Here is a 26,845-nt window from a genome sequence, read left to right as displayed (position 1 = left end):
TCAGTAAAAATAATGGCAAGTATCACATTGAAATGCAAGTCACATCCGAGAATCCAAAATACAATACTGAACAATACAGGCCATTAATTTATGAAATTGAATCTATAAATAATAAAGATAAAATAAAGCAAAAAGAAAGGTTACAGCGGCGTCTCGTGAGAACTGCTGTAAATAAAGTTTGGTCAGACCCATATCGGCCTGATGCTTGTGAAAATATTTGTGCAAAAACATATCAGCGCGTTATGGGTGTTTTGCCCGTGGAAGAAAATAATTGTAATGAAGAAGATATTGAAACTATTAATAGTTGTTCATGTGAAGATAACGATTTGTTAGATAATATCAGTAGTGCGTCCTCCGTAGTAAATTGGGAAATTCACTTTACACCGCCTCTGATGTTTTATCAATCGTTACACCAAGAGGATGAAAATCAATTGATTGTTTAACTTTGTTTAATATATACCGATTATGATTAGTTTTACCATTTTTTAATTTGTTACTTTGATAATAAAACTACATATTTTTGTGTTATTTGTTTTTATTATTAAATAATATGTTTAGCATGTCCCAAATGACGAGGGACAAGGTTGTATGAGGCGCTATTCTTAGATAAAGCGGACCTATTCCTTTGTATAGACCATGGAGTCCTTCCTTTTTATATATTTTACTCAGGCAGTCAAAAACTCCTTTGTAAAGAAGTTCACCTTTCGAAGCAGGGCCTGAAATAATAAGGTTTATAAGTAAATCAAACAAACCATTCTCATCTTCTCGTGGATTATGATGACGTTTTATCAATTCAAGATGCAGTTAATCTTAAGTTAAAAAGTTACTATCTTTAAAGCGCTTTTAATTTCTCGACTTTTCTTCCAGTATTTTCTATTGAGTAGAAAATAGAGTAGGTAATACAATTAATAAGTTTTTTTTTTATGATATATGTAAGCGGATGAGCAAATGGGCCACCTGATGGTAAGTGATCACCACCGCCAATAGACAATGGCGTTGTAAGAAATATTAACCATTCCTTACATCACCAATACGCCACCAACCTTGGGAATTAAGATGTTACGTCCATTGTGCCTGTAGTTACACTGGCTCACTCACCCTTCAAACCGCAACACAACAATACTGAGTACTGTTGTTTGGCGGTAGAAAATCTGATGAGTGGGTGGTACCTACCCAGACGGGCTTCCACCAAGCCCTACCACCAAATGTTATTTATTAAGTTCTTATTTTCTAATTTTTTCTATTCAACACAATTCAAATTCATTATAAACGGAAATATACAAAAAGAAAGGATTAATTATTTGATTAAGATTAAATTATACTTTAAAATAAAATTCTGTGTAAAATACAAAAAAATATGTAGAAACTTACGTGGTACTCAACGATAGATATTTGGTTACATGCAAATTCCCATAATACATAGAGTGAAATACTTTCACAAATAAAACATTCACCTTTATTTTAAATGTTTTCAACAAAATGGCAATGTGAAAATGATGATAACAAAAATTACACGATCAGTATACCGTTTAATAATGATGATAATGGATGTTAAGGACAATATTATTTATTTGACTACAATTACATCACATAGAGCAATTAAATTACCCTGGTTATAAAGTCTTGTATTGACAACATCCAGAGGGGTTTCCAGCAACACACATACGACTCCACACGCAAGGCTTGCTGTGAACGCGAGCGTTGCGGGCGCATGCTCCCAATAACCGTGCGCAAGCAGGAGTTCTTTCACTCTGCAATTTATTAATAAGCTGGACAAAACTCCACTGACTCGATAAAATACCATTCCATCAAAGTAATTTGCTAACAGTGTTCCATTGGATTTATTATTAATGAGTGTTGTCTACTATGGATAAGTTACGTTGTATATTTTTATAAACACTAATATCATCACATGTTTGAAAATAAAATGAATGGAGGGGTATTGCAGGGGGTGGTCTACCAAAAGCACGTGGTTCACACAGTCAAGCGTGAAAAGTGGTATGATTAAACTCTGATAATAATCGAGTGGTAATCAGATTACCCTGATTGTAAAGTCGTACTGCGACGACGTCAAAAGGGCATATGGCTAGAGCTACCATCACGCCACTGATACAGCTTGCGGCGAAAGCGAGTCCAAGAGGAGATCGCTCAAACAAGCCATAAGACAGCAATGTTTCTTTTGTACTGCAGGAGAAGAAATAATTAGAGCCAGATGTTTTTATTTTGTAGACAATCGACATCAACTACTCGTATTTGGTTTTCAATTTTGTATTCCTGATCTTTTACTCAATAAATCGCTGACTACTCATATTCATGATTTGATATTAGATGTTTAAAATTGTCATACAAATTTTAATTATCGTTGATATTCATAGATTTGGCCAAATATGTACGTGTCTGCTATTAGACTTCTGTCCGTATTATGTATTGAATATAATGCAGTACACGCACAACGGACAAATACGTCCGTCTGGTTTTACACAATTGTTCGGCAAAATGTTCAGCCTACATAAATGTTAAATGTGGTTTTTATATTTTAGAACCTAGAAAATCCCTAATCGTGATACATAATAGTCGTAATTGTTTTGATATATATAATTACTTACGTCGAAAATGTTGTAAGTTGAGCTGCACTGCCGATAGCTAGTCTTGAACAGGTAGCATTAACACCAGCAAAAAATCCTCGTATTCCTTCCATTCTGTAGATTTTTACGACCCCGTCAACCATACCTGATGAAATTATACCAGAGTATAAATGAACTACTAGTAATAATCATCCATTCGCAGGAACAAATAAATACAAGACAAGGGATTCAATATTTACATTTATACAAATAAAGTTTCTGCCCTGATGATTCGCTGGTTTAGAAGTTCTTTTATATTTTTATGCGAAGAACGTCGAGAGGTAATTTCTTTCGCGCAATCTATGTATTAAGAGTATACGTAACAATTAATATTATAATATAAAAAATTAGTACCAACCAACCCGTATTGGAGCAGCGTGGTGGAATATGTTCCAAACCTACTCCTCAAAGAGAGATGAGGCAGCCAGTCTTAGCCAAGCAGTGGGAAATTTACAGCCTGTTACTGTTGTTACAATTAATTGCTTAATCACTTGTCGATTTTGTTTATTAAAATACATTCGATGTTTAAATAAAACATCTGATATTGTAAAAAAGCAAGTAAATGTCGGAAGGGAATTAATAATTTGCCCTAAGACCGTCCTACACTATACTTAGTTCAAGACATTTCTTAGGTGTATTGCAAAAAATTACGTGGTTTTCGTATATTACCATTATACGAATGTTGCCTGCCCACTGCTATACTTGGGTGGGCGGCTGCTTGCATTCTTGTCTTTAGCACAGAGGCAGGGTTGGCAGCAAGGCCACTCATCACTCCACTTGCACTTGACCAGAACATTGTCCTGTGTATGCTAATGTCACCTTCTTTTGTCTTCGTCCAACCTTGGACTTCAGCTATATGATACATGCCTAACCTGTGAAACAAAAGCGGGGATTAATTGAAGAATTACCCGTACCCGTTTAAGAGCACATTGCGACTCAAACCAGTAAAGTTGTGAGGCAAATTTTTTATATAATAACTTTTTCCAAAATTTCTATGACATTTAATAATAATTATTGTATTTTAATTTTTGTATTATAACAATTATCAATTTTCATAATTAGAACATATTTATACTATCGTCATGCCGAGTTATATAAAAAGGAAGATAATCTTATGAATTCGGAAGTCAAATACCTTTTCGGTTTATTCGTAATTAACAAACCATGGGTCATTGAAAGTAATGAATTTAAATCAAACACTACAACTTTTACGCTTAACTTACCTTACGGAATTCATACAGAACCCTAGAACCATTGCTGGAGCCAAACCTTTTTGTAAGGCTAATGCTCCATCGGTCTTTGCAATGACGTATAATGCATGGAATATTCCCCTATATCTTGCGGCGTGTTCATTGCGTGCGCGCAGTTCGCCTTGCAGCTGTAGGCGCGTTTTCACCACATCCATAGGATTTGTGAAAATAGTTGCACCGGCACCCGCCAGGCCTCCGATAACGAAGTCCATTTTTATCGATTTTTGTTAATATTTTTACCTGTTATAGTATCAAATATCAGGCATATTGTGCATTAGGAAAAAAAAGATTTAATAAATAAACCTATTAGTAAAATGTCTCATTGGTCTACTGTCTAGTTGATAGGGCCTCAGGTCCTAAGGTTTTTTTTATAATATAGTAAGGCGGCCAGGTAAATGGGCTGAGTGATAATAAGTGGTCACCACCGCCTATGGTCATTGGCGCTGTAAGAAATATTAGGCAATTCTGACATCGTCAACGCTGCACTGCCAACCTTGGGAAGTAAGATGTTATGTCTCTTGCTACACTGGTCCCCGACTGATCACCTGGGTTGGACCAGTTTATCGCCTAAACTCTTTCCGGCTGTTTCTGATTTTCAATCGAATGAAATATATTTTTATATTTAAATAAAAAATCATTATTTATATTCCTTCGAGATAAAGATAGTCATATTTTTTTATTAAAAAATATCCAGATGATACTTAAATATATTTGCAATGATTGTCTAAAAATTATATTTATTATTATGCTAAAATATAATTACACTTACCACATTTTAAATTAGAACACAAACAGTGAAGTCACGTCACTTATAAACATCACAACTAAAAAAGTAAATTGTTTCTTATTGATTAATCACATTCAGTTTATAAGGTTACGGATATAACATTATATTTTATTAATCTAAAGTAAATACTACAACACTTGAGAATTACGTAAAAACATAACGCCTCTTGATACTGGCGATTACTATCTGACTAGTGACTCGTTATCTGACGTTTGTGGCATTGAAACAAAAATTGTGAATAAGATAATGCAGTAAGTAGTATTCTTTATTAACAATTGTTCTTGGACTTCTCGCGAAAACAATTTTTGTATATTTAACACAAATAATAAAACGACATTACAGCAACCTACAAATTTATAGATAAAAATTGAATAGTATTTCAATATAATCAGCCAACTTAAAATAAATATAATGCGTGTTTTTATCGAGTAATTAATTTTGTGTCAAGAAGCATTTAACTCTAATATATCCATACTTATATAGATACATATTGTAATTCAGATTTATAATTACACTCTGAATGATATTTCACTATAAAACACGCACAAAAAACATAATTCAATTATTTGTTGATTATGCGTCTTGCGCTTAGCATCGTCCAGTATGACGTCACCTAAATACGAGATTTGGCATTCGTTTGAGGAAGAGTTTACGTCGGCGCCATGAATGGGTAGCAATCGATATAATACGTTTAAATAAACTACATGAACTTTATGTGCAGCCAAATAAGGGTTAAAATTGAAGACTAAAGCAAATTTAGTTGTATATAGGGTTGTCAGGTGTCCGGTTTTAGCCGGATATGTTAGCATTTTAGCCAAACATTTACCTTCCCTGCGAGTGCGGCTTTCGTTAAGCTCTTTATCGGCTTAATACATTGAGTGTAAAACACGTGTACTCTTATTTCTGACCATTTTTGGCAAGTGGTTAGTATGTGAATATCAACTGAGGATTGTAGGTTTACTGTAGGGTTTGCAAAGTTAGTAGGGCAGCGCTGAAATAAAAAAAAATTTCCAGGTTCAAAAACTTATACTAAGAAATATGTACATCTTTAAAAAAAATGAATGCTACGTCTTAATTTTGTAATAACGGCCTGGCAACCCTAGCTATACACAATTCTACTAATTACATAGGATTAAACGTTAAAAGAAATAGAAACTATTCTACTCCTGTCAACACTATTCGAAAATTAAACTCAAATTTTTTAATGTTAAACCTAAGTGCAAATATAAAAACACGATAACACTAATTACATAATTGAACCGTGTAAATAACCTTGTCGTAATACACGTTAAAATATTTTATTGTAAGGTAGGTACGTCACACAGCATTGTATGTTATATACTTACATCGTGACTTGTAGTTTTAAATTAAGTATTTCTTGAAAAAGAAAAATTAATATTTATAATATGATATATTGAAATTTACTGTAATGAAATATTTTTTATAATATAAGTATGTTATGGATATTATTTAGTTAAAGCAACCGTTCGGGATCGATTAATCAGAATCACGGCTCAACAAAAAGCTACAGTATACATTTATGTGATGAACGATGTAAAATATATTGTAATTTTCTAGTTTGTTTGTAGGATATTAAAATCGCGCGGGTTATAGTTTTAATGATGCAAGTACACTACACTAACACGATTGGACCCTCGAACTTTGTTCACGAACGTAATACAAGAAGTATAATCGAAGACGAAACCTGGATATAGAATAGGTATCATAATAATAAGGTAAACCTATGGTCAATATAAACAAAAAGTGTCCTAATAATAAGTGTTAGAAATACTTATTCATGTAGTTACATTTATATTATAATTATATATTTAATAAACTCATATTTTGTTATTGTATCCGATTTCATAAAAGTGTAATCGATTTCAGAACGTCATTCGTATGGCTTTAAAATATAATACAAGATGTTTTCCCGCGCAAAAGGATTATTAAAAAAATAAAAGAGAGTCGCGCATGGAATGAAAATAGCAGATTTTTGTGAATTGGATATTTAACTTCAGAACTATAATATTTATAAAATAAAACAAATAATAAATAAATATTCTGTGTACTGGTGTATTTATTATAAGTATATATTAATATTAAAATTAATACTCGTTTTAATTCGTATTCTCTGCGTTCGAGTAATGCTACATTGAATTGAAACATTTTATCAATGCTTTTGGGTGGGCATGAAGGTTTCTGACCGAGTACCATTTAAGTATAAGATCGAAGTATAATAGGTGGCAAAAGGCGTATCGAATTATTGACCACAAAAACAATTAAAGCATCGCCTGAAAGCAATACTGTATTGTTGTGTTCCGTTTTGAAGGGTGATCCAGTGTAAATACAGACACATCAAACATCCGATGGCGATGTAAGTAATGGTAAATATTTCTGCGTTGAAAATTATTCAATTGCGAAATTAAAAAAAAAAACCGTTAAGGAACCACTGCTAAAGAATATATAAAGCTTATAAATTTTAACATTGACTCATATGTATATAAGGTCCTGGGTTTTTCAAAGCATTACATAATTTGATTCATCTAAAACAGAGAATCGACAATTGCAATGTTTATGCTTTATTTCCCTATTTAAAGATAACTCATATAAGTCAATGTTTTTTAGATGATAACACACATTGGGAATGAAACAATCACCTCCAGTCCTAGGAATATTAGAAATAAAAGGATTGCATTGTAAATGCAGTTGTAGAAAAAAGCCCCACTGAGTTACATTCGCCTGTTCTTCTCAGGTCTGAGGTATTTCTTTCCTAACCAGCGGATGTTTAATGTGATAAATGGTTTTTCTTGACAATCAATAAATATACTTACGCTTCTATATTGAATAACGATTTTTGACTTTACTAAATTCAACTTTTAATATTGACAGTGTCATGTCAAACCAACCAGCTACCAAATATAAATGCCACATCTTATTTCCTTTCCAAGTAACATTGGCCTGTCTACCCTTAAAAGGTATAGGTTCACTGTGTCATACGAAAGCGATCCCGTGTCGCCCGCCGAAAAGACGGAGAGGTGGTTTTTCACTTGGTATTCCGGTTAAGGGCGCTAGGCGTCTTAGGCACTGGTGAGTCCCATGTAGGGTACGTGAGACTTCTTCACTTCATACGGGAGAAACGCGTAACGCATTTTTCCAGCGAGATAAAAAAAAGAAGTACACGTTGGGCCAACCTTGGACATCGCTTTAAGTGACTGTGTGATCTGAGTGTAGGTACGTGTTTTTACTTAAATTGCATTTATTTATTTACATTCAGCAGTGGTTTCTGACTCAGATTCAAATGTATTACCTATTAAGTTGGATTTAACTCTCATACTTCATGCAACACAAAAAGTGAAATTAGTTACAATTAACACATTAACATGAAATTATTATGACAGAATATTATGTAAAAATCGATCACTTAATAAGACAAGCGGTATTCAAATTAAATCAATTGACTAAAAGTAAACACACTAGAACTTTCATATATTCTAGGCTCATTAGTATGTGAATCATTGATCGACCTCTAAGGTCAATAGCCGAGACTTCAGGCCACAAGGTTGACTAGACTTATCAGTGAATCACCGCTTTAATGTCAAGTTCAGAGCGTCATGGGAAGAAAGACTTGTCACGAAAGGCTTTCTAAAACCTTTCAGATTACTACCCAGATACATAATTATACGCACTACGTGTCGCCTGAGGCATCGCTTACGTTTAAGGTGTTGGTCAGTTCTGTGGTATGAAAAGTTGCATATGTCCTTGGGGTTCCAGCTTCCTATATAACAAATTTCATCAAATTCAGTTCAGTAGTTTGGCCGTGAAAGAGTTATACACAGACATAAATAGTTCCTTTCGAATTTATAATATACTACCGACCCGGCCCGGCTTCGCACAGGTGATACTTAAATATACTACAGAATGTCTTTACATACAACGTTCACAGTTTTTCATTCGTTAGACAATACAAATCGCTATGTCCCTGCGTTTTATGTAATATCTTCGAAAATATTATTAAGAACTAATTAATATTATGACGATTAAAAAGACATTGTGTAAGATTTTATAAAATTGTAAAATACACTCAAATTAATGATCTATTAGTCAATACTGCTCTATTAGAGTAGTATATATATCTATTATAGTAGTGTAGTATAGTATATTTATTTTAACTTAATGGTAAGTGGTCTGTCCATGGACATTATATTAATCATTCCTCATGTTACCAATACGCCACCAACCTTGATAAATAAGATGTTATATCGTGGTGCCTGAAGTTCCACTGACTTTTTATTCTTCGAGCCGAAACACAATAATACCAAGTATTGTTGGTTGGCGGTAAATATATGATGAGTGGGAGGTACCTTGTACAAAGCCAGATCACCAAGTACATTTTTATTAGATGCACAAATCTTATATCATCTCAAGAAATACAGATAAGGTTTGTTTATTTTTTTTTAATCTGAATACCAGCTACTAATCCGGTTGATATGAAACTTTAATATTTTAAACGCTTATAGTTTCAGGGCGCATGCAGGATATCTACTCGTATGTTATATTATTTTAAAAATGTAATTATGTGACATCTTTTCAGTATTGGTATGACTTTAAACACGCTATCTGTGCCATAGAAACAAAAAAAAAAAACAATAACAATAATCAATACCTAATAACCTTTGAGCAATAGAATTCCGACTATCAATAATTTTTCGAAGATATCGCATAGATCAAAGGCATAAGTAATTTACATAAATTGCATTTATTTTTATAAAACACCAATCCATCAAGAACATTCGGTGTACGTCACGAAAATTACATTTCATGCTGAAGGACAGTGCGATCGATGGTGGTTATAGCGGTCATTATAAGCATAGCTCTGTCCAATATGAATAACGAGGGAACTTGACAGCTAGCAGGTGCATTGGATCACATAGGAGCATGATATCTAATTAGACGGCGTTTTAAGATTTGGCATTGCCCTTTTTTCGTTCATATGTTTTAAATTAACTAAAATAGGTACTTCCGTATATAATAAAGCGCAAAATGTAAACTGTTCAAAAATCCGCTTTGGTGCAGCGTCATGGAATAAATACTAAATCCTTCTTAGTACTTAACATTGGGCCGGATTTAGGGTACACCGGGGCCACTGTCTTGGGGCCTCCACAGCAAAGATTCCAACAAGTTATCAAATATCTAGATAAAGTCAAATTATAAAAATGCTACTAATTATTGTTTTAAAGGTTCCGATACAAATAAATAAATTAAAGCTTACTAATAGAAATTAAAATATTCAAATTAATTAATAATATAATTATTAAGGTCACCACGACTCTGTTGCTCTGGCACTTTCAATCCTTTGTGGCTCCAGGGCTTCCAGACCTTTAAATCCGACTCTGACTTAACAGAACAGAAGGCCTTTTGCTTTGGCCATTTTACTCAATTTCAGACTTATTTATTCAAAGAAGCAAAACACTTATTGATGGTTAATGTCAAAACTGCCGTCAATAAGGAAACGAGAACAACCTTGACTAGCGAAATCAGCTCGGTAGTTTTTTCGACATTGTTTTCTTTAAAGAAATAGCCGACAAATTAGCCGATTTAAAAATATAATGTAAACCGAGACATATTTTATGTTTAATGAAACCATCATCAACATACATATTTTAATCTCTAATTAAAAGTCAAATTTGTTTTAGAAGTTGATTAGAAAATAACGCAAAAGGTGAGGATAGAACTTGCGACTATAACATTGCTAGACGACCGTTGGGCTATTGAATGATTATATATTAAAATTACTATGTTTTCTGTAGCTTCTCCCAAGGCCTATATAATTGATTTAATCTATTAAATGAGCATAAAAAGCGACTGTTTTTATTATTATTTATATTAACATAATTATTATACTAAGATTTAAAATTCAAATGATCAAAATAGATAAAATTTCTACTAAACGTAAAGTTCCTTATAACTTAGAAAATATATGTTTTTATCTTTGAAGGTTTTATTTTTTAAATTAATTTTAATAATTGAAACTGGTAATTGTTTTGAAAGAAAAACGGTTGTCAGTGTCACTTTTCAATAAAAATATGTAACATAACTCGTTTATATTGTCACGGTGTGGGGACGGATGTGATAATAAAAATTGAAATCCGTCAATCGCGTCGATGCCGACGTAGCTTCGTGTTGTGTCCAGTCACCGGGGCCATCGCGCGTTAGCCGTTCGATTATCGGCCACACACATCCAAGGTCACGGGTTGTGGGCGGGCGGCTACAATGCTGCCCGGTCCACTCGCGGCCCTCGACACTCAGAAAACGCGCGCGCTCACTACTATTTACGCGCCGCGAAAACTCAAAACACGAAAACACAAAACCGCACAATCGAGGATGTTGGAAAACAATATACCGATAAAATCTACCCTGTCTCCTTTCCATCCGCTCCCAGCTATTGGACAGAAAAAAGAAAAAACTAAAGTTATAGTCTTTGATTTGAAGAAAGACGATCATGCTTTAAAATTGCAGGAAGTTCTTAAACCGTTAACACCTTTAAGCATTCATGCTCTACGAAAGAATACGGATTGCGACGATAGGAAACCACATCCACTATTGAGAGAGAATACTTATGACGTTATCGAGCCGATATATCTCAATGCAGATAAAATGAAAAGAACGGAAACGACAAGGAGAACAGTTTCCGAAAACGTTGCCGCGCCAAAGATGTCACCAAAGACAAGATTTAAAAACGCAGCATTACAAGTAGCAAAACTTACCTCTGTGCCAGAAACGGGAAAATTATTGTGCTTAAGGGAAAGAGAGACATACAACATAATATGCCGGGAAGATAACGATTCCTGTAGATTGCAAAAATTGCCACAAAGTCCTGCGCAGAAATTAAATACACTGTCAGAAATTTTTCAAAACTTAGAAATGAAGGGGCGACACAGGGATAGGATGAAAAAAGAGAACAGTTGGTTTTAAACGAATACATTAAGGTTATTCTATAAAAAGTTTTCTATGAGCTTGTTGTGAAAGTGTTTACGCAGTGGAAGTTGGTAACGTGTTAAAAATATTCTATTTATATTTGTTAAATATAATTCAAATGTATACGAGTAAATGTATAATTTTCATATTGCTCAAGTTTTCGTATTGCGTGTCTGTTGCGCGTCCATATAATATTAAATAAAAGTGTGTCTAAGTTTTTAAAAAATGTTTTATTTATGGCAAACGGTATGTCCAGATTTCTAAGCGTTATCAATTAGTTTCTAAACATTCGTTATTATTATGTTTTTTATTAGTTGATAACTAAAACATTTCGATTAAAATAATGTTTTGCGCTATTTATATAAAAAAAATTGTATATATATTTCCCATAATTACACAAAAGTTAATAATTAATCCCTTATACTAGCGTTAATGTAGTTTACATGCATACCTATTTTTTAATTTTCTTCATAGAAATTTATTTCTTATATTGAAATAGGACCATTATTATCTTAATTAATTCAGTTAGGAATACGATAATTTTAATAACTTAATTTATATATATATTTATAATATTATGATTAATTTATTATATTATTCAGAAAAATACTTACAAAATAACGTAACGCTAATGTTAAAGTAGCAAGCACGGGTAAATTAACGCGAGGCTACCTCGACTGACGACAACCATTATAGCCAAAATTACTTCCTAAAACAGGGACTTATTCGTATATGGTTGTTTTATATATAGTTCGATTTACTTGTGTAGGAATCATCAAACTTGAAAGAAAAATAAAATAATTAAATCGACAACCATTTAATAAAAATAGTTATCATTTTTGTCGCTAACTTTAAGTAACTTTAATTTACATAAAAATGTACATAATGAAAGTCAATTTTATAGAATTTAAATAAATAGTTATATAATTTACTAGCTGTGCCTGCGACTTTGTGCGCGTTTGAATCGAATAAAAAAGCGTGACTTTATTATTATTTTACATATAATTTTGAAATAAAAGTAGTTACTCCTTATTACATCAGCTATCTGCCAGTAAAAGTCAAAATAGGTCAAGCCGTTCGAGAGATTAGCCGGAACAAACACACAGACAGACAGAAAGACAGACAAAAATTGTAAAAAATGTTATTTAGGTATACGTACCGTGTATACATACATATGCATTTAATAAAACGCGGTTATTTTAATATTACAAACAGACACTCCAATTTTATTATATGTTTAGATAATTTATAAATTTTTACATCGTCTAAGTATAAAAAATGATAAATATGTTTAAAGTTTTAACTCTTTACCATTTATTCTTACAAATTCACTGGAACATTTTGCATCAATAAGAATCTAGAATAAGTGAAAATAATGTGGTAAGTAAAGGATTAGTAGTAAAAGTAGATTAGACTAGATAAAGTGGATATAAATGTGGCAGATTTTTATCAAGATGATTAATCATGAAAATTTCATAATTAAAAACAATAATACTAAATTATACATTTTTTTTTTCTTAAACAATATTTGGTAAATTTTTTGGTCAAACATAAAACGATCATTTCATCCCTAGTTTTACGAATCATACTTATATAAAAATTTCAATTTCAAATAAAACAAGTTTTGTTATCCTTACAACTATTAACAGAATCACATTATCACACAGACTACCTTTATACCACAATATTAACTTGTTTGATATCTGTGGAATTGGAAATAAATTTCAATAAACGAATAATTTATATTCAACTTGTAAGTTGGTTATTTTGTGATATTTAAATATTATTTAAAGTAAATTTCACCGCGGCTAACTTCCAGTAAAATTATCATCACTTTTGCTGTGAAAAATTTTACTGTGTTTAACCAATGTAGTAAGCTACGATGAAAATACCTATATCATTCGATTTCATCCAATTAGATGAATCTATGTTACATTATTTGCAACAAAGTTTTGCTGCATATGTATGTGTATACATATAAGTCTATAAAAGTACTAATGCTGATTAAAAACTGTACCTAATGCCTTTCAAACTTAAAAAAATGATTGAACTAGTACATAAGGTGCACTACAGTATTTAGTGTTATGTAGGTCATGCAAAGAAATGCGCTCGCGTTTGTCTGATCGCGTGACAACGGATGGACGCGACGGAAAATCTTTTACAGGCTTTTAAATATACGTTTAGCATTTATTTAATATGTGAGCAAATACAAAGAGTTATAGAAACAAAGGATTACATTTTTGTTATATATTTTAATTTATTAGAATAATACCTGTAAATTATTTTAAGCCGGTATAATGACTCTCTGTTTGTCGTTCAGTAGAAAAAATACGAAGATCTTAATTAATCGCACAAACAAAAATAGGCTAGTACCGTGACATGTTCAGATGCTTAATTTGTGTTTATAGTTACTTTATTACCGTTTTCGTAGTTATGATAAGACTTGCATGAGAAACTTGCCATGGCAGTCAAACTCAAAGTCAGAAGAGATCGCGTGTCAAACTGTGAGGTTAGAACATTAACTTTCATGTGATTTATTTGTACTTACATTTCATCTTATTTTCAACTATGACGAAAATCATCATGAGATCTGCAACAGTCGGATAAAATTCTGTCTCATCTCATACCTATATTGCAGCGAATCACAGCCGGAGAGAGATTTCGCTCAGCGTGAACGGAAATTTTATATCTACCAGATTATAAAATCATTTACAAAAATATATTAGTACTAGAATGTAATAATTAAAATCGTTTAATTGTAAGCAGTATATTACGGTTCACAATCTTTCGACAGTTTACAATCTCTCGAGATAGATTATAATCTTACGGTATTTACAATTTTACAATGCTGCCGTGGTATATCTATAATGCCGTTATCTACCTAAACTTAATTTTGAGTTATGAGCAAAAAACGCGGTAAAAATTTAAATCTATGTAACTTATCGATTATAAGACCAATTTGAAACCTAAAAGAACAAAAAAATTCGTCAATTATAAATATGATTTAATTATAATGTAAAACGCTTTTTTCGTTCTTGTTAATTATCGATGTTTCTAATGTCTCGCGAAGAATTCACTAAAATGCCGTTAAGTATACCTTAACGGCCTTTTAGTGTTTCTATTTAAAATAACAGTATAGACTTTTAAAGTACTAAAAATAATCTTATAGATATTTAGCTAAAACGATGCTATAGCACATAACCCTGTTTTAGCTTAACATTGGGAGACACAGAACTGAATCATGTTAGACTTTAGTGACATTATTGGTATTTTACCGCTTTTAAGTCCGGTAAATTACAAATTTTAATAAGTTTCGATAAATAATTTGATTCATTGTTACTCTAAAACGTAGTTAAAACGGGAACCCTTTACGTTAACGGCATCATAGCGAAACAATTACAAAAACATTTGAATAAATTTATTCAACCAGTGAAACTAAATAAAGATAATTTTTAAATAATTATATAACATTATTTCGCAAATAACAATATTTATTGAATATATAAGTAAGTTATGTTATTAAGCATCGTATTTTGTCACATCACTTATAACTAGATTTGTTAGGAACTTTCAGTCCTTTACTAATACAAATATCACATTACCTAAGTAGGTAATAGGCACTTATGGTTTTAATGACGATAGCAATTATTAATTAACCAAGAGAGATCAATATAAGTCTTTGTATGTATATAAAACTAAAATATTACAAAATCACATATGAACTTAAAATTATTTATTTAAAAAATATATTTATTTTAAATAATAAAGTATTCTTTAAAAAATATATTTTTTTTTTTCACAAACAAAACTTTTTTCAAAATATTCTTAATACTTAGGCATATATATAAAAAAATAGTATATAAAAACTCAACACGGTAACTTTAATTAATCCAAAAAAAAACCTTTATCAAAATAACATTAATGTCTTAAAATATTTGATCAGTCTCAAGAAACTTATTGTTTTTAAATGTTAATGTCTGAACTTGTCCCGGCATGTTCTTTTACTTTTTCCAAAATAACAATTTGTGAGGTTATGAGATTATGCTTGATAGTTTTTCAAGCTTTTCTTCGAGGTTCGATACATTTTGGTTCAGTTCTGAATTCAAATTTCATTGAACTTGGATTCAGGTAATGTAGAACAATAATTGCCATGCAACGCTTTCGCAGGAATCCTCGCTCAAGCGAAGTTTTCGCTTTATTAATAGATCCAATTGAATTTCTACAAAGTTGTTCCAAGGTTTTTTTTTTGCTAGAATTAACATGATTCTTGACTTCATAATCTAAGGGTAATATGTAACAGTAATTACGATCAACGGTTTGGCTTCGCTACGGAGGAATAGTCGCTCGGGCATAGAATTCTCGCAACAAGCAAAATTTGCTTATTATCGAAAGTAAAATTCTTGGTAAAATAACTTGAAAAATTAGTTTGTGTCCTATTTTTTTTTTATTATCTTCTCAGATTCATCTGACATGTTGCTTCCTGAGGAATTAGATGAACAGTAATATTGACAGACTGTTTTCAAAAGTTACATTTGTATTTAGTTGGACTTCTAAATCGAGAGGAGAATCTGGCGGCATTAATTCATTGCACGTTAAACTTACTTCGATGCGTGGGTTCACAATATTATGAGGCTTGGTAACAAAACGATGGACGGTACTTTTAGTCAATAAAGCTTCTTTCAAACTATTTGGATGTAAACTTGGCAAATGATACGATTTGTAGGTTGATTTTGTCTCACAAAATGTGTCAAAGATACTGCTGATCATCGAATAATGTCTTGTATATATAGTCAATATAAGCAGGAATACTATTATTTTTCTTCTTTATATTTTGATTTGGCGTTAATATTGTCACGGAACTCTCTGGTTTGTCTTTAATCATACTGAAAATAGTTTTAGCTCTCCTGGTTATATATAGACCTTCTGTAGCAAGACAAAAAAATGTATGCAATAAACAAACAAAAATAATAAAATATTACGTGATCGAAATTATATCAATCCTGTTTTTTAGCAATTACAAATGCCATAAAAAAGTTTTCATCCTCAGCGGCGTATTGTTATTTTATACATAAAATAGATATACTTACTAGTTTCTACCTACCGCTTCACTCGCGTGAATTTCAGTTTACGTAGGAAAAAGCATATGCATTTCTTTAAATAACTCCTGACTTCGTCATCCAGCTATATAGTATAATAATGTAGTAAATAATTATGTGATATATAGTATATAATAGTATGCAAAAGAAGCATAAACAACTTCAAATTTATGTTAGAAAATTTCACCCAAATAAAAACGACAACAAACAGGAAAAGTTGAATAAAAACAACTTACCTGCAGTTACGATTCTCCATAGTTGCAAAATTGCGGTAACAGACATGGAGTGACACGTCCTTCACGGCGAGCCCTGACTCCTGACCGCGGCACTAGGATCGTTACCTCGCCGCTCCCGGCCGGCGAGATTATTTAACGGCACTATAGCGTATTATTGTGAGATAACGACACTTAATCTAATATTTAAGGACTATTACTTTTTCGATTTATTTTAGAAATATCGTTACTGGCTCATAACGTTCCTTAGCTCAATATAAACTTATAACAAATGTTAAGCTATAATGCCGTTAAGTTTTGTTAACCACATTTAAGTCTAACACTTTCAGTTGACGGCGTTATAGGTGAACAAACGTAATCCTCTGTATTAAAAAAGAATAACAATAAAACAGTTAATGTCTTTTAACCACTTTATAATGTGCGAAAAACCGTATAACGGCAATCTAGTTAAGCAATCATAGGAAAAAATTATAACAAAATATAAATTAAGGAACTTTAGCAGCTATATTGACTCCAAAAGTTACTTAACGACTTTTATGCTTAATAACACACGAGAAAAAAGGCATTTAACGGCATTGTTATAAAAATTATTTTCAAAACTAATCAAGATATCTAAAAACCGCATATATATGTTGATAGAGAATTTTTTTCTTATTAATATGCCATCAAAAGTTGAAATTCGATCAGATGTCAGTTAACGGCATTTTTGTTATACCACGGCAGAATGACATAAATATAGTTAACTTCCATAGACCAATAAGTGTCATTTAATATTTAAGCACAAATTCCCTACAGTCACAACTTGAACAGTGAAGGCCGATCGATAGGCAAACAAAATAATAAAACAAATGCGATGTTAGTTGTTTGTTTGATTACTTTAGCTAAAAATAGTTCATCATGAAAGCTGTAATTACTATTTGAATTAAACGTTTTCGTTGAGTGGGAAATCTTGACATTTATAGAATGACATTATTAATAATGTTCAGTGATTACGATCGATGAGTAAAACTAATTAGTGTTGTTATTTTTAAATTAACTTCAAACATCTATAAGTACTATTCGAATATTCACAAAATAATACACCAGTTGAAATTTCTGTGACTAATTTGAAGTAATTTGTTTTCAAATTATTCAACGACGCGCGCTTGTGTAAGCACCGTTCGTGTTATGAGTTATCAGATTTGACTTTACGTTACGAAATCGCAACAGTAAGGCCCGAGTATTAATGTTATTATTGTTAAATTACCGTTAAGTAATTGTTTATTATAAATGGCGATACTTATAATATTGACATAAACATAAACTTATAATCTATAGTTACTAATAATTATTATAAATGCGAAAGTAACTCATGACTGTCTATCAGTTGGTTCTTCACGGCCAAACCCCTGAACCAATTTAACGAAATTTGGTATGAAGCAAGGTTGAACTCCATGGAAGAACATAGGGTACTTTTTATATCCAACACCAGACCACTAACCCCTAAAACGCGCGAACTATTAAACTATATATAACTGTTCCCAAGGTTATGTAAGAGATGGTTAAAAATTTTATACGGCTCCAATGTTCATGGGAAATGGTGAACAATTACCATCAAAGGGGACATGTGAACACCTATTTTAAAAAATAAAAACTTACCAATGCGAGTCGGACTCGCGTACGAATGTTTCCATACCATTATCTATAAAAACTAAAAATATTTATTTTATTGTTCATTTAGTATATGCTGTTATAGCGGCAGCAGAAATACAAGTGTCTAACTATCATGGATCATGAGAACAGCCTGGTGACAAATGGACAGACAGACGGACGGACGCACAGCAGAGTCTCAATAATACCATTTTACACTTTGGACACGGAACCTAAACTAATATGAAAGTTATAGTTAGTTAGTTAGTATAAATACAAACCAATAGAATTATTATTTTTTTTAATTTTACCCAAATCTATATAAAACAAACAAACTAAAGTCATCTCCGTATAAAATTAGTATAGATTAGAATTATCGTTTTAAATTTATTCATTTAAATATCTATTTCTTGAATATACATACATGATATTCAGTAATTAAATGTTTTCTACATTTAATTAAAAATGGAATAGATAATATATTTAAATAATTTAAGCAGAATGTATATAAAAAACAAATTCAATAAAATTAAAGCAAAACATGTTTTATTTCGAATTAATATTTTATTCAGGAAAATTGTATATATTATAAAAAAAATTGTTTACAGTTATTTAACTTATTTACGAACATTACATGTTACGAATTTTTAAATGCCAGAGAGAATACTAGAAGCTGGGTTGTTTTGAAGTTTTGCTATTTCATCTTTGAATTTCGATATAGTTTCTTTCGCGAGTTGAAGTTTTTCTTTGAGGTCTGATATTTCACCTCGAACCTTTGTTTGTGCTGATATCACTCTTTCTAGTGTCTTTTCCTTCTTTTCTTCAACTAAAAACGATATGATTAAATTAATGTTTAGTACATTTGTAGGTTTGAAACTTGCACTATTAATTCCACATTAATATTCAGTTAAAGGGTAATCAGAAAAAGTCTTTCTTATTATTTTTGACAAATATTTTGCAAGGTAGTTTTGGAAGATCAAACTTGTCAAACTTTAGAGTTTTTTTGAGTACCACTGACCCCTTGTAGTCCAGAACTTTTTTGAGAATGAGTAAACAGTAAAAGCAAATTGCATAGTTAATCTGCCATTAACACATGTAATATGACTAAATATAATTGATACACATTTGCCACATTTGTGCTTTATTTCATAAAAGACAAGAAAGATATACATATATATAGGAAGTAAAGGCGTGCATTTTAAACCATCCAAACAAATTGCTAAAAGGTTTATTATTGTAACCACTTTCTTAAGTAATGTATATGACCTAAAATAAAAACATGACACAGTTACTCACAATTAGTATCATGCGTCCATTGGCCATTAGTAATGGGCTTTACGTTGTTCAGCAAGTGTTGCATGAGCTGTGTAGGTTCTTGGAATACAATCTCTTCATATGATTCACTAACAAGCGCTCGGCCTACTGGTGGTGTGCCTTCACTAACAGGTGATTGGAATAGCTTGAGAATATGGTACAGCGTCACCTAATTTAATTAAGATTTTTTTTTTAATTGATTGAAATTACTAGTCATAAATTACTCCACTCATAATTTCTTTACTTATACTCTTTAATACTTACAGGTCGTTCATTAGGATCATGAAAATAGATCTTGATAACTATTTCGAATTCACCCCATCCAGTTTCTGTTAATTCGTATGGCGGTTTCGTCACTATTCTATTGGGATTTGCGTAGCTCTCGTGCAGTTTGAAATGTACTTTTTTAATATACGTCGACATGTCTTCATTGGCGTAGGGTTTAACGTATACAGTCCATTGATGTGTGTGACCATCTTCTTCTCGTTTCTTTCCGAAATATCTAGCTATATTACCATACACTATTGGTTTTACTATGACTAGACCCTGAAGTAAAACAATATAGTTATAGTTTTTATTGACAAGAGATTATAATTAAAATTTTGCTCACAAACTATATTAACAGAAAAAAATAATGTTAATTTTTTGTAACTTAACCTTTACTCTACCACCGGAATCCGGACCAAAGTCTGTGGGTAAACTCATAACTAAATCGGGTTTCGAGAAATTCGTATCCACGATTGCTGATATTCTTATAATATTTTGTTGAAAAATAACTGGAGATTTGTTAGTAAACACAAATTTAACCTCAATAGTTCAATGTCAATGTCAAATTCAGACAATAATGTCATTTACGGGTACAGATAATTATTTCATAAGAGTTGTGTTCATTATTGTAAATAAATGGTTTTATTTGTGATTAAAATAAAATCACTGTTACATAATATATTTTTAAATACATTAATTATGTTTTTCTAAATAAATTTTGATATTCATATAGGGTTAGAACGCGTGCATCTTAACCGATGATTTCGGGTTCAAGCCCAGGCAGGCACCACTGAAATTTCATGTGCTTAATTTGTGTTTATAATTCATCTCGTGCTGGGCGGTGAAGGAAAACATCGTGAGGAAACCTGCATGTGTCTAATTTCAACGAAATTCTGCCACATGTGTATTCCGCCAACCCGCATTGGAGCAGCGTGGTGGAATATGCTCCAAACCTTCTCCTCAAAGGGAGAGGAGGCCTTTAGCCCAGCAGTGGGAAAATTTACAGGCTGCTAATGCTAATGCTAAAAGAAACATATAGGTTTAAAACCGAATAAATGGGTTCTATCCAATTTTTGCACTTGACCTTAATCAAAATTCTGAGCAGTGTGTTTAATTTAAACAAAAAAATACACTGCTATTTGCTGTGTTCTTGTTTTAGTGGTAAGTTAGCTAGTGTAACTACCCGCACAAAGTTTTACCTTGTCATGTATATGTCGTGTCTGACATCTTGAATTCATATTATTTTTGTTTATTTATTTATTTTTCTGACTTTTATTTGTGCCAAAAAGGCACAGATTATTTCGCCAATGTCACGTGCGAACGAATTCATATTAAAGAAACATTTAAGCAGATAAACAATTTTTTTGGAAAATAAAAACAAACACAGCCTAATTTGACATATAATATAATAATAGAAAGCAAGTGAACAATGGTCCAACAAGCTCATTCCTTAAATCTAAGTAATATAATTGAATAACATTTAGCTAGCTACGTCGCGGTGTTCGCGATAGAGCATATTATAAACAATCACAACATTGAGATTTGGATGATCCCCACAAGATCGCTGTTAGCTGGTTGGGGTTGAGAAACTAGGCCGTGAGATAGGGTACAGTCACGAACTTCTATTTTGAAACACTCATTAATTAGATGCTATTTGAATATAACGCAGCGAGGTGTTCTAGAATTTATGATCCATGCGCGAGGATTCCACGTCCGCTAACAAGGGGTCGTTCTCTTCTTCTAACCTTGACGATCTCGAGCTGAGTCTCGAAGCTGAGACTCTCTGTGTAAAATTTAATAAATTGGGTACAAGAGCTCCACTCGGTGTTGCTGGAGCGGATCTCGTTAGTAATTTTCTTGTTCCGGGAGGTATTTTTGATAGTGGTATATATAAGCTCGATTTTCTCGTCCGTGGAGTTTTTCGGAAGAGGTCGTGTCTTCTTTGGCATCTTTCGTCGATCTGTCTTCGGAGAGTCGACTCTCTTGATTGCGTCGGGCTGGTGGGTTGCGGCGGTGACTCACATCCTCCAGGTGTATCCGGAGATGTCAGGAAGAGGTGGCGGAGGTATGCGGCGCGTTCACAGTAAGTGTCATCAGTGCTGGGAGAGGCTCGACGTGGTGGAGGCGACGAACCGAGACGAGGCTTGCATCCTCCATCACAGTAAAGTTCACAGTCGATGAGATCCAACTCCAGATCGTAATTTTGATCCTGAGGTTAAAAAAAACAAAATCTTGTTTAAATATTACACGATGTTAATATCGTTGAATACTTGTAGCGAGACTAATACGATATCGATACCGGTGAAGTGATGACATTCTCTCGGAAAGCGCCGTGCTCGCGTCGCCGCGGCTCGGGTAGTGACGTCATGGAGCGCAGCGCGCCGCGCCCGCACGCCGCGCCGCACGCCGCGCCGCACCCCGCGCCGCACTCCCCGCAGTTACTCGCACATGAATATGGTGGTGGAATTATAGAATTTACCTGTGAAAGACGAAATACTATGTATGTACAAAGATCAAACGCTATAAAATATAATTTTACCGATAGAATGGCATAACCTCCTCTCCTAAAAAATATAAAGAAAGATCTGATTCTATTCCTCCATTGCTTTTATTGCTTGTTGCCGGATGTAAAGGGTCTTAATTTTCAAAATAAGTTTACTTTATTGCAGATGATTGTAGATGCAGATGATAATGAATGATTAAAATGGTTTTTTTAGTTATACTAAATTTAATGTAATTATTATTAAATCCAATTAAGTTTACTCACCTCATTTGCTGCGTTACATATAAAACTAGAATTAAGGGATTCTGCGGTACTGGTAGCTGATAGGGAACCTGTAACATGAATAAAACCTCGATAAATCCTCTAATAAAGCTTGTTTTTAGTAAAGGTATTATTTCAGTTTTTGTAATCGAAAATCTTGGACCTCTCGTGTTAGTAGTAATAGAGGTAAAGATGTAAAAGAAGTCTCATCATAATAATACCTGACTCTGATGATGAGCGGAATTACAATTTAACCGCGTCATATATATGTATATAATATTTAGATTTATAATTAACCATATTTTCCCAGTCCCATGAGTCACATGTGAACCAAGTTTTTTTTAACTATTGTGTCTGCTGTTATAGTTTTTGGACACTGAATTTGGGTAGAACAAGTCACATAAAGGGAATGAAATATTATTTACCTGGTGCGCGAATTACATAGTTTCTAAAGTAGTGAACCATAAGATAGCTTCCTCCGGATTTACCGTCTCCTTCGCCGCATGTAATAACGAGTGGATAGAGGTCTGGTTTTGACGTGACCTGGCAAAGAAAGAACCACTCATATAACACAACCTTAATAACTTTGTCATGTGATAAAATAATTACAACAGAAAAATAATTATTATTCAGGTCAGGAGACTTTCTTACGACTGTATTCAAGTACTTCTGATAGCGATAGTTACATAGCTAAATATTGGCACTGTATGAAATATTAACTATCTCTTAGATCGTCAATTCGCTATCGATCTTGGGAATAAAGATGTAATGGCCTTTATGCTTATGGTTACGTCGGCTCACTCATCCTTCAAACCGGAATACAGCAATACTAAGCATTGCTATTTAGCGGTAGAATATATGTTGAGTGGGTAGTACCTATCCAGGGGACTTCCAAAAAGCCCTTACACCCTATTTTGTGGTTATAGTAACAACTTTCAATAAAAAGCGTACAAACGTGCACCAAACATGCAACACTTTAATGAATAGCCTAGAAGAATTATCCTTTAAAATAAAAAATAAATACTAAAGAACTTAAGAGCGAAATGAATAAGACTTTCAAATTAATAAGTTCACAACAAAAATATCACTTCAGAATACGGTGGTGGCGCCTGGTGTATGGATCCACAGCGGCTGTAGCGCGGGGGAGGGTAGACGGAGCCAGCAGAGTCGCGGTCGGAGCGATTACGGGGGATGCAGCAAGCGAAAGAACACATGTAGATGCCAGATGGACGCTTGTAAACCAGGCACCACACGCAACACACCAGGATCCCGGCTAGAGTACCCAAGAGGAACAGCACCTCCCTGAAACAAATAATCTTAATATTATAATTTGTTAAACTAAAAGGACAGACAAGCCATAAACCTCGATGGGATATTATATTACGAGACTTCCATCAATATGAAGGAAAATTAAAATATCAAAATCCATCCTATAAAACAAAGAGATACATATCAGATGCTAGCTATAAATCGAGAAAAAAGAATGTTACAATAAAATTAATTTCAAAATAAAAATTGTAAGTAAGCCAACTTTTTTGTTTCACTGTCACCATTGCGAGAAAAATTCCCATTAAGATTATATGTGTCAAGGTCTTTTCGTGCCTTATTGGTCTCATGTCTAGCTTGTCTTGATTCGTGGTTTGACTTTGGCCGATCCCAAAGTCAAACCACGAATCCAGCCATTAGAAAGTTATTCTCAATAGCCTGCGTTCGAATTCTCTCCATCGTGTTATATTGGCGTCCCATTAGATTATGAGGCAATCTATTGCCTATTATAGGCAGTCTCTAGACTGCACCCGCACTTACGCATAACGCACCTTGAGTTATATTTTATATATTTGTGTAATATATATACATTATTTTCTGTACAGTTCACTATTCTTTGTTGAGAACGCCACCTTGCCACAAAATTAGGAGTACACCACAAGCAAGTATGTAGGTACTATTTAATCTAATTGAGGAATAATCTTACCACTGTGAATACCAGGAACCATTGAAAACATCTTCCAAAGGATCATTTGGACCGTGACGTGGGGGGTTTGTGGCTGGTGCGCAACAACCTTCATCGCAGCATTCCCATTGCGGTGGGCATAGCTGCCCATCCGAACAAGGAGTTTCAGCGGCACACTGAAAATTAAAAACAAAAATGTTGCGTTATAAGTTACAAAACAAATTAGATCTGTAATTCATGATGAACTGAGCTGCCATAGGTTATTTCATTTATGATTTTTTTTTTATATTTTAAATAAGTGTTCAAATATATTTTCTTTGTCTTATTTTTTAAGCATCTGTGAATCACGCTCGTATTCTTGGTACTTCTATAGGTTTAATTATGCGTATCGATTTATCTATTAGCTATCTATGTATCGAAATCTAAGCTAATTGGCTTAATTTGTAACTAAATGTAATAAAAGCTATTAGTGGCGTTAATAATGAAAACTAGTTCAAGTAGGCCATGCGTGTATAACGATTTTTTTAAAAAGAGAACACTATGTAGGAATCGTTGTATAAGAATATTACTATTTTTAAATAAAGCAGCCTCCTTTAATTACAATGTAGATTTATAAAGCATGGAGTGATATTGTCATATATAAAAAAAAATGTATGTAAAAAATTTTAAATGTCAGATGAATATATTTTAAATTAATAAATATTTTAAATGTTGTGTAAACAGGTGCTTTGATTTTGTGTGCTAATTAAATTGCAGCTAAGACTAAACACATGCTCAAACAAAAATACCATGTTTTCCAATTGATCACGCAGGAAAAGATCCAACAGAGTCGTAGACCTGGTAGAAGAAGAATAGCTTCAAATTAAAAAAAAAACAGTAGACCTTAATTTGCCATTTTCATCGTATCCGAAGTAAAATGAAAATAAGGGATGATACACACTACAAAAAGGCATCCTTGAAAATTAAAAAAAAAAGAAGTAGAGAATATTTGGTATTAATAAAATTAATTAAATTCATTTTTGCATTTTCAGTTAGAAGTCAAAATTAAGGAAATGCCAGCAAAAAATACATAAAACTGTTCACACCGAGAAAACAGTGATCGTAGCTTTCGCGCGAAATTTTCACGTGAACGTAAGGCGCATGTTTTCCCGCCGATCGATCGGGCTGTCAAAACTTAAGTAAGCAATCAGCATTCGGCATAGTCATTTTGCAAATCGGTTCTTTCTGATTAGGCTCTACAATAAATATGATTTATCTTTGAATATCATATGATATCATACCAAAATAACGATAACCGTCGTTTCCAAAATAAATCTTTTATGAAGTACAGATTGCTTACTAATATTAAACCCAGTATTTTCAGTTTATTAATTTACAAGTATGCTTTTATTAATTGATAAGATGGATGGAACAATTTTCGTGCAATAAAATCTTAAGATTGATACTTAATAGGTTTAAGAATTTACGTTACAAATTGTTATTATTGAATATAAATATTTAATACATCAAAATATTTTTCATGGATGATAAAAATGATGACCCACTAAACATAGTACCTAATTAGGTGACATTAATTTCATCGACACATGCACACCAACAAATAAAAGGACTCACAGCCGGCTTGCTCAATATAACCCCCAGCATAGAAACACCGAGGCAAAAGAAAATCATGGTTATCACGAAGAGCGGAGTTGGGCACGGCATGGATAATAGAATCTATTCACATAATATGCTAGACTCAATCTAGATGCACGATGCAACTGCACCTTGCAACACGTCGCTGGGAATAATGAAAATTTATTTGAGGGACGCCATCCCCGCGCCGCGTATCACCCCCTCGCGGGGCCGTGTGAAACTGAATTTTCTTGTACATATAACAGAAATGGCTACTTTATTAGGTCCTCCCCGCCCGTCTCGCCCTTCACATCCCCGTCCGGGCGCGTAAGCCTCCTCAA

At 32.9% G+C, this 26,845-nt stretch overlaps 4 protein-coding genes across 6 annotated transcripts; 1 reads left to right on the top strand and 3 right to left on the bottom strand.

Annotated features, from left to right (window-relative positions):
* Positions 1 to 523: 523 nt before the first annotated feature.
* On the bottom strand, positions 524 to 4,851 carry LOC125065029 (solute carrier family 25 member 35-like). 2 transcript variants are annotated; one of them, XM_047672454.1, is made up of 6 exons: positions 4,644 to 4,851; positions 3,848 to 4,114; positions 3,294 to 3,496; positions 2,607 to 2,730; positions 2,042 to 2,184; positions 524 to 716 (listed from the first exon to the last, which is right to left on the bottom strand). In XM_047672454.1, the coding sequence occupies exons 2-6, from the start codon at positions 4,084 to 4,086 to the stop codon at positions 526 to 528; spliced, it is 900 nt and encodes a 299-aa protein (XP_047528410.1). In that variant the 5' UTR covers positions 4,087 to 4,114; positions 4,644 to 4,851; the 3' UTR covers positions 524 to 525. The 2 variants fall into 2 exon arrangements, with proteins under 2 accessions (XP_047528410.1, XP_047528411.1); XM_047672455.1 differs by lacking the exon at positions 2,042 to 2,184 and adding an exon at positions 1,609 to 1,751.
* Positions 4,852 to 10,764: 5,913 nt separating this feature from the next.
* Positions 10,765 to 11,715, top strand: LOC125065030. Its single transcript, XM_047672457.1, has one exon. The coding sequence runs from the start codon at positions 10,932 to 10,934 to the stop codon at positions 11,631 to 11,633; it is 702 nt and encodes a 233-aa protein (XP_047528413.1). The 5' UTR covers positions 10,765 to 10,931; the 3' UTR covers positions 11,634 to 11,715.
* A 7,430-nt stretch (positions 11,716 to 19,145) lies between these two features.
* Positions 19,146 to 20,717, bottom strand: LOC125065031 (YEATS domain-containing protein 4). The gene is made up of 4 exons (XM_047672458.1): positions 20,566 to 20,717; positions 20,173 to 20,454; positions 19,891 to 20,077; positions 19,146 to 19,420 (listed from the first exon to the last, which is right to left on the bottom strand). Exons 1-4 carry the CDS (start codon positions 20,611 to 20,613, stop codon positions 19,242 to 19,244), a joined length of 696 nt encoding a protein of 231 aa, XP_047528414.1. The 5' UTR covers positions 20,614 to 20,717; the 3' UTR covers positions 19,146 to 19,241.
* An 846-nt stretch (positions 20,718 to 21,563) lies between these two features.
* LOC125065028 lies at positions 21,564 to 26,732 on the bottom strand. Of its 2 annotated transcripts, XM_047672453.1 has the most exons (8): positions 26,505 to 26,641; positions 25,679 to 25,727; positions 24,912 to 25,066; positions 24,028 to 24,241; positions 23,365 to 23,482; positions 22,943 to 23,010; positions 22,475 to 22,654; positions 21,564 to 22,384 (listed from the first exon to the last, which is right to left on the bottom strand). In XM_047672453.1, exons 2-8 carry the CDS (start codon positions 25,679 to 25,681, stop codon positions 21,854 to 21,856), a joined length of 1,269 nt encoding a protein of 422 aa, XP_047528409.1. In that variant the 5' UTR covers positions 25,682 to 25,727; positions 26,505 to 26,641; the 3' UTR covers positions 21,564 to 21,853. The 2 variants fall into 2 exon arrangements, with proteins under 2 accessions (XP_047528409.1, XP_047528408.1); XM_047672452.1 differs by lacking the exon at positions 25,679 to 25,727 and having other exon boundaries at positions 26,505 to 26,732.
* Positions 26,733 to 26,845: the final 113 nt, after the last annotated feature.

This window comes from Vanessa atalanta, chromosome 6, assembly GCF_905147765.1.
Source record: "Vanessa atalanta chromosome 6, ilVanAtal1.2, whole genome shotgun sequence".
Lineage (NCBI taxonomy): Eukaryota > Metazoa > Arthropoda > Insecta > Lepidoptera > Nymphalidae > Vanessa > Vanessa atalanta.
This window is presented reverse-complemented; position numbering and strand designations above follow the sequence as displayed.

Coding starts and splice junctions, on each gene's coding strand:
- LOC125065029 (XM_047672454.1), bottom strand. CDS start 4,086: ATGGACTTCGTTATCGGAGGCCTGGCGGGTGCCGGTGCAACTATTTTC. Junction 3,497..3,847: donor TTCTGTATGAATTCCGTAAG/GTAAGTTAAGCG, acceptor TTTGTTTCACAG/GTTAGGCATGTATCATATAG. Junction 2,731..3,293: donor CAGGCAACATTCGTATAATG/GTAATATACGAA, acceptor TAATTTCATCAG/GTATGGTTGACGGGGTCGTA.
- LOC125065031 (XM_047672458.1), bottom strand. CDS start 20,613: ATGAGTTTACCCACAGACTTTGGTCCGGATTCCGGTGGTAGAGTAAAG. Junction 20,455..20,565: donor ATTCCGGTGGTAGAGTAAAG/GTTAAGTTACAA, acceptor GTTTTACTTCAG/GGTCTAGTCATAGTAAAACC. Junction 20,078..20,172: donor ATGATCCTAATGAACGACCT/GTAAGTATTAAA, acceptor TAATTAAATTAG/GTGACGCTGTACCATATTCT.
- LOC125065030 (XM_047672457.1), top strand. CDS start 10,932: ATGCTGCCCGGTCCACTCGCGGCCCTCGACACTCAGAAAACGCGCGCG.
- LOC125065028 (XM_047672452.1), bottom strand. CDS start 26,594: ATGCCGTGCCCAACTCCGCTCTTCGTGATAACCATGATTTTCTTTTGC. Junction 25,067..26,504: donor TTATATTGAGCAAGCCGGCT/GTGAGTCCTTTT, acceptor TTTAATTTTCAG/TGTGCCGCTGAAACTCCTTG. Junction 24,242..24,911: donor GGTTCCTGGTATTCACAGTG/GTAAGATTATTC, acceptor TATTTGTTTCAG/GGAGGTGCTGTTCCTCTTGG.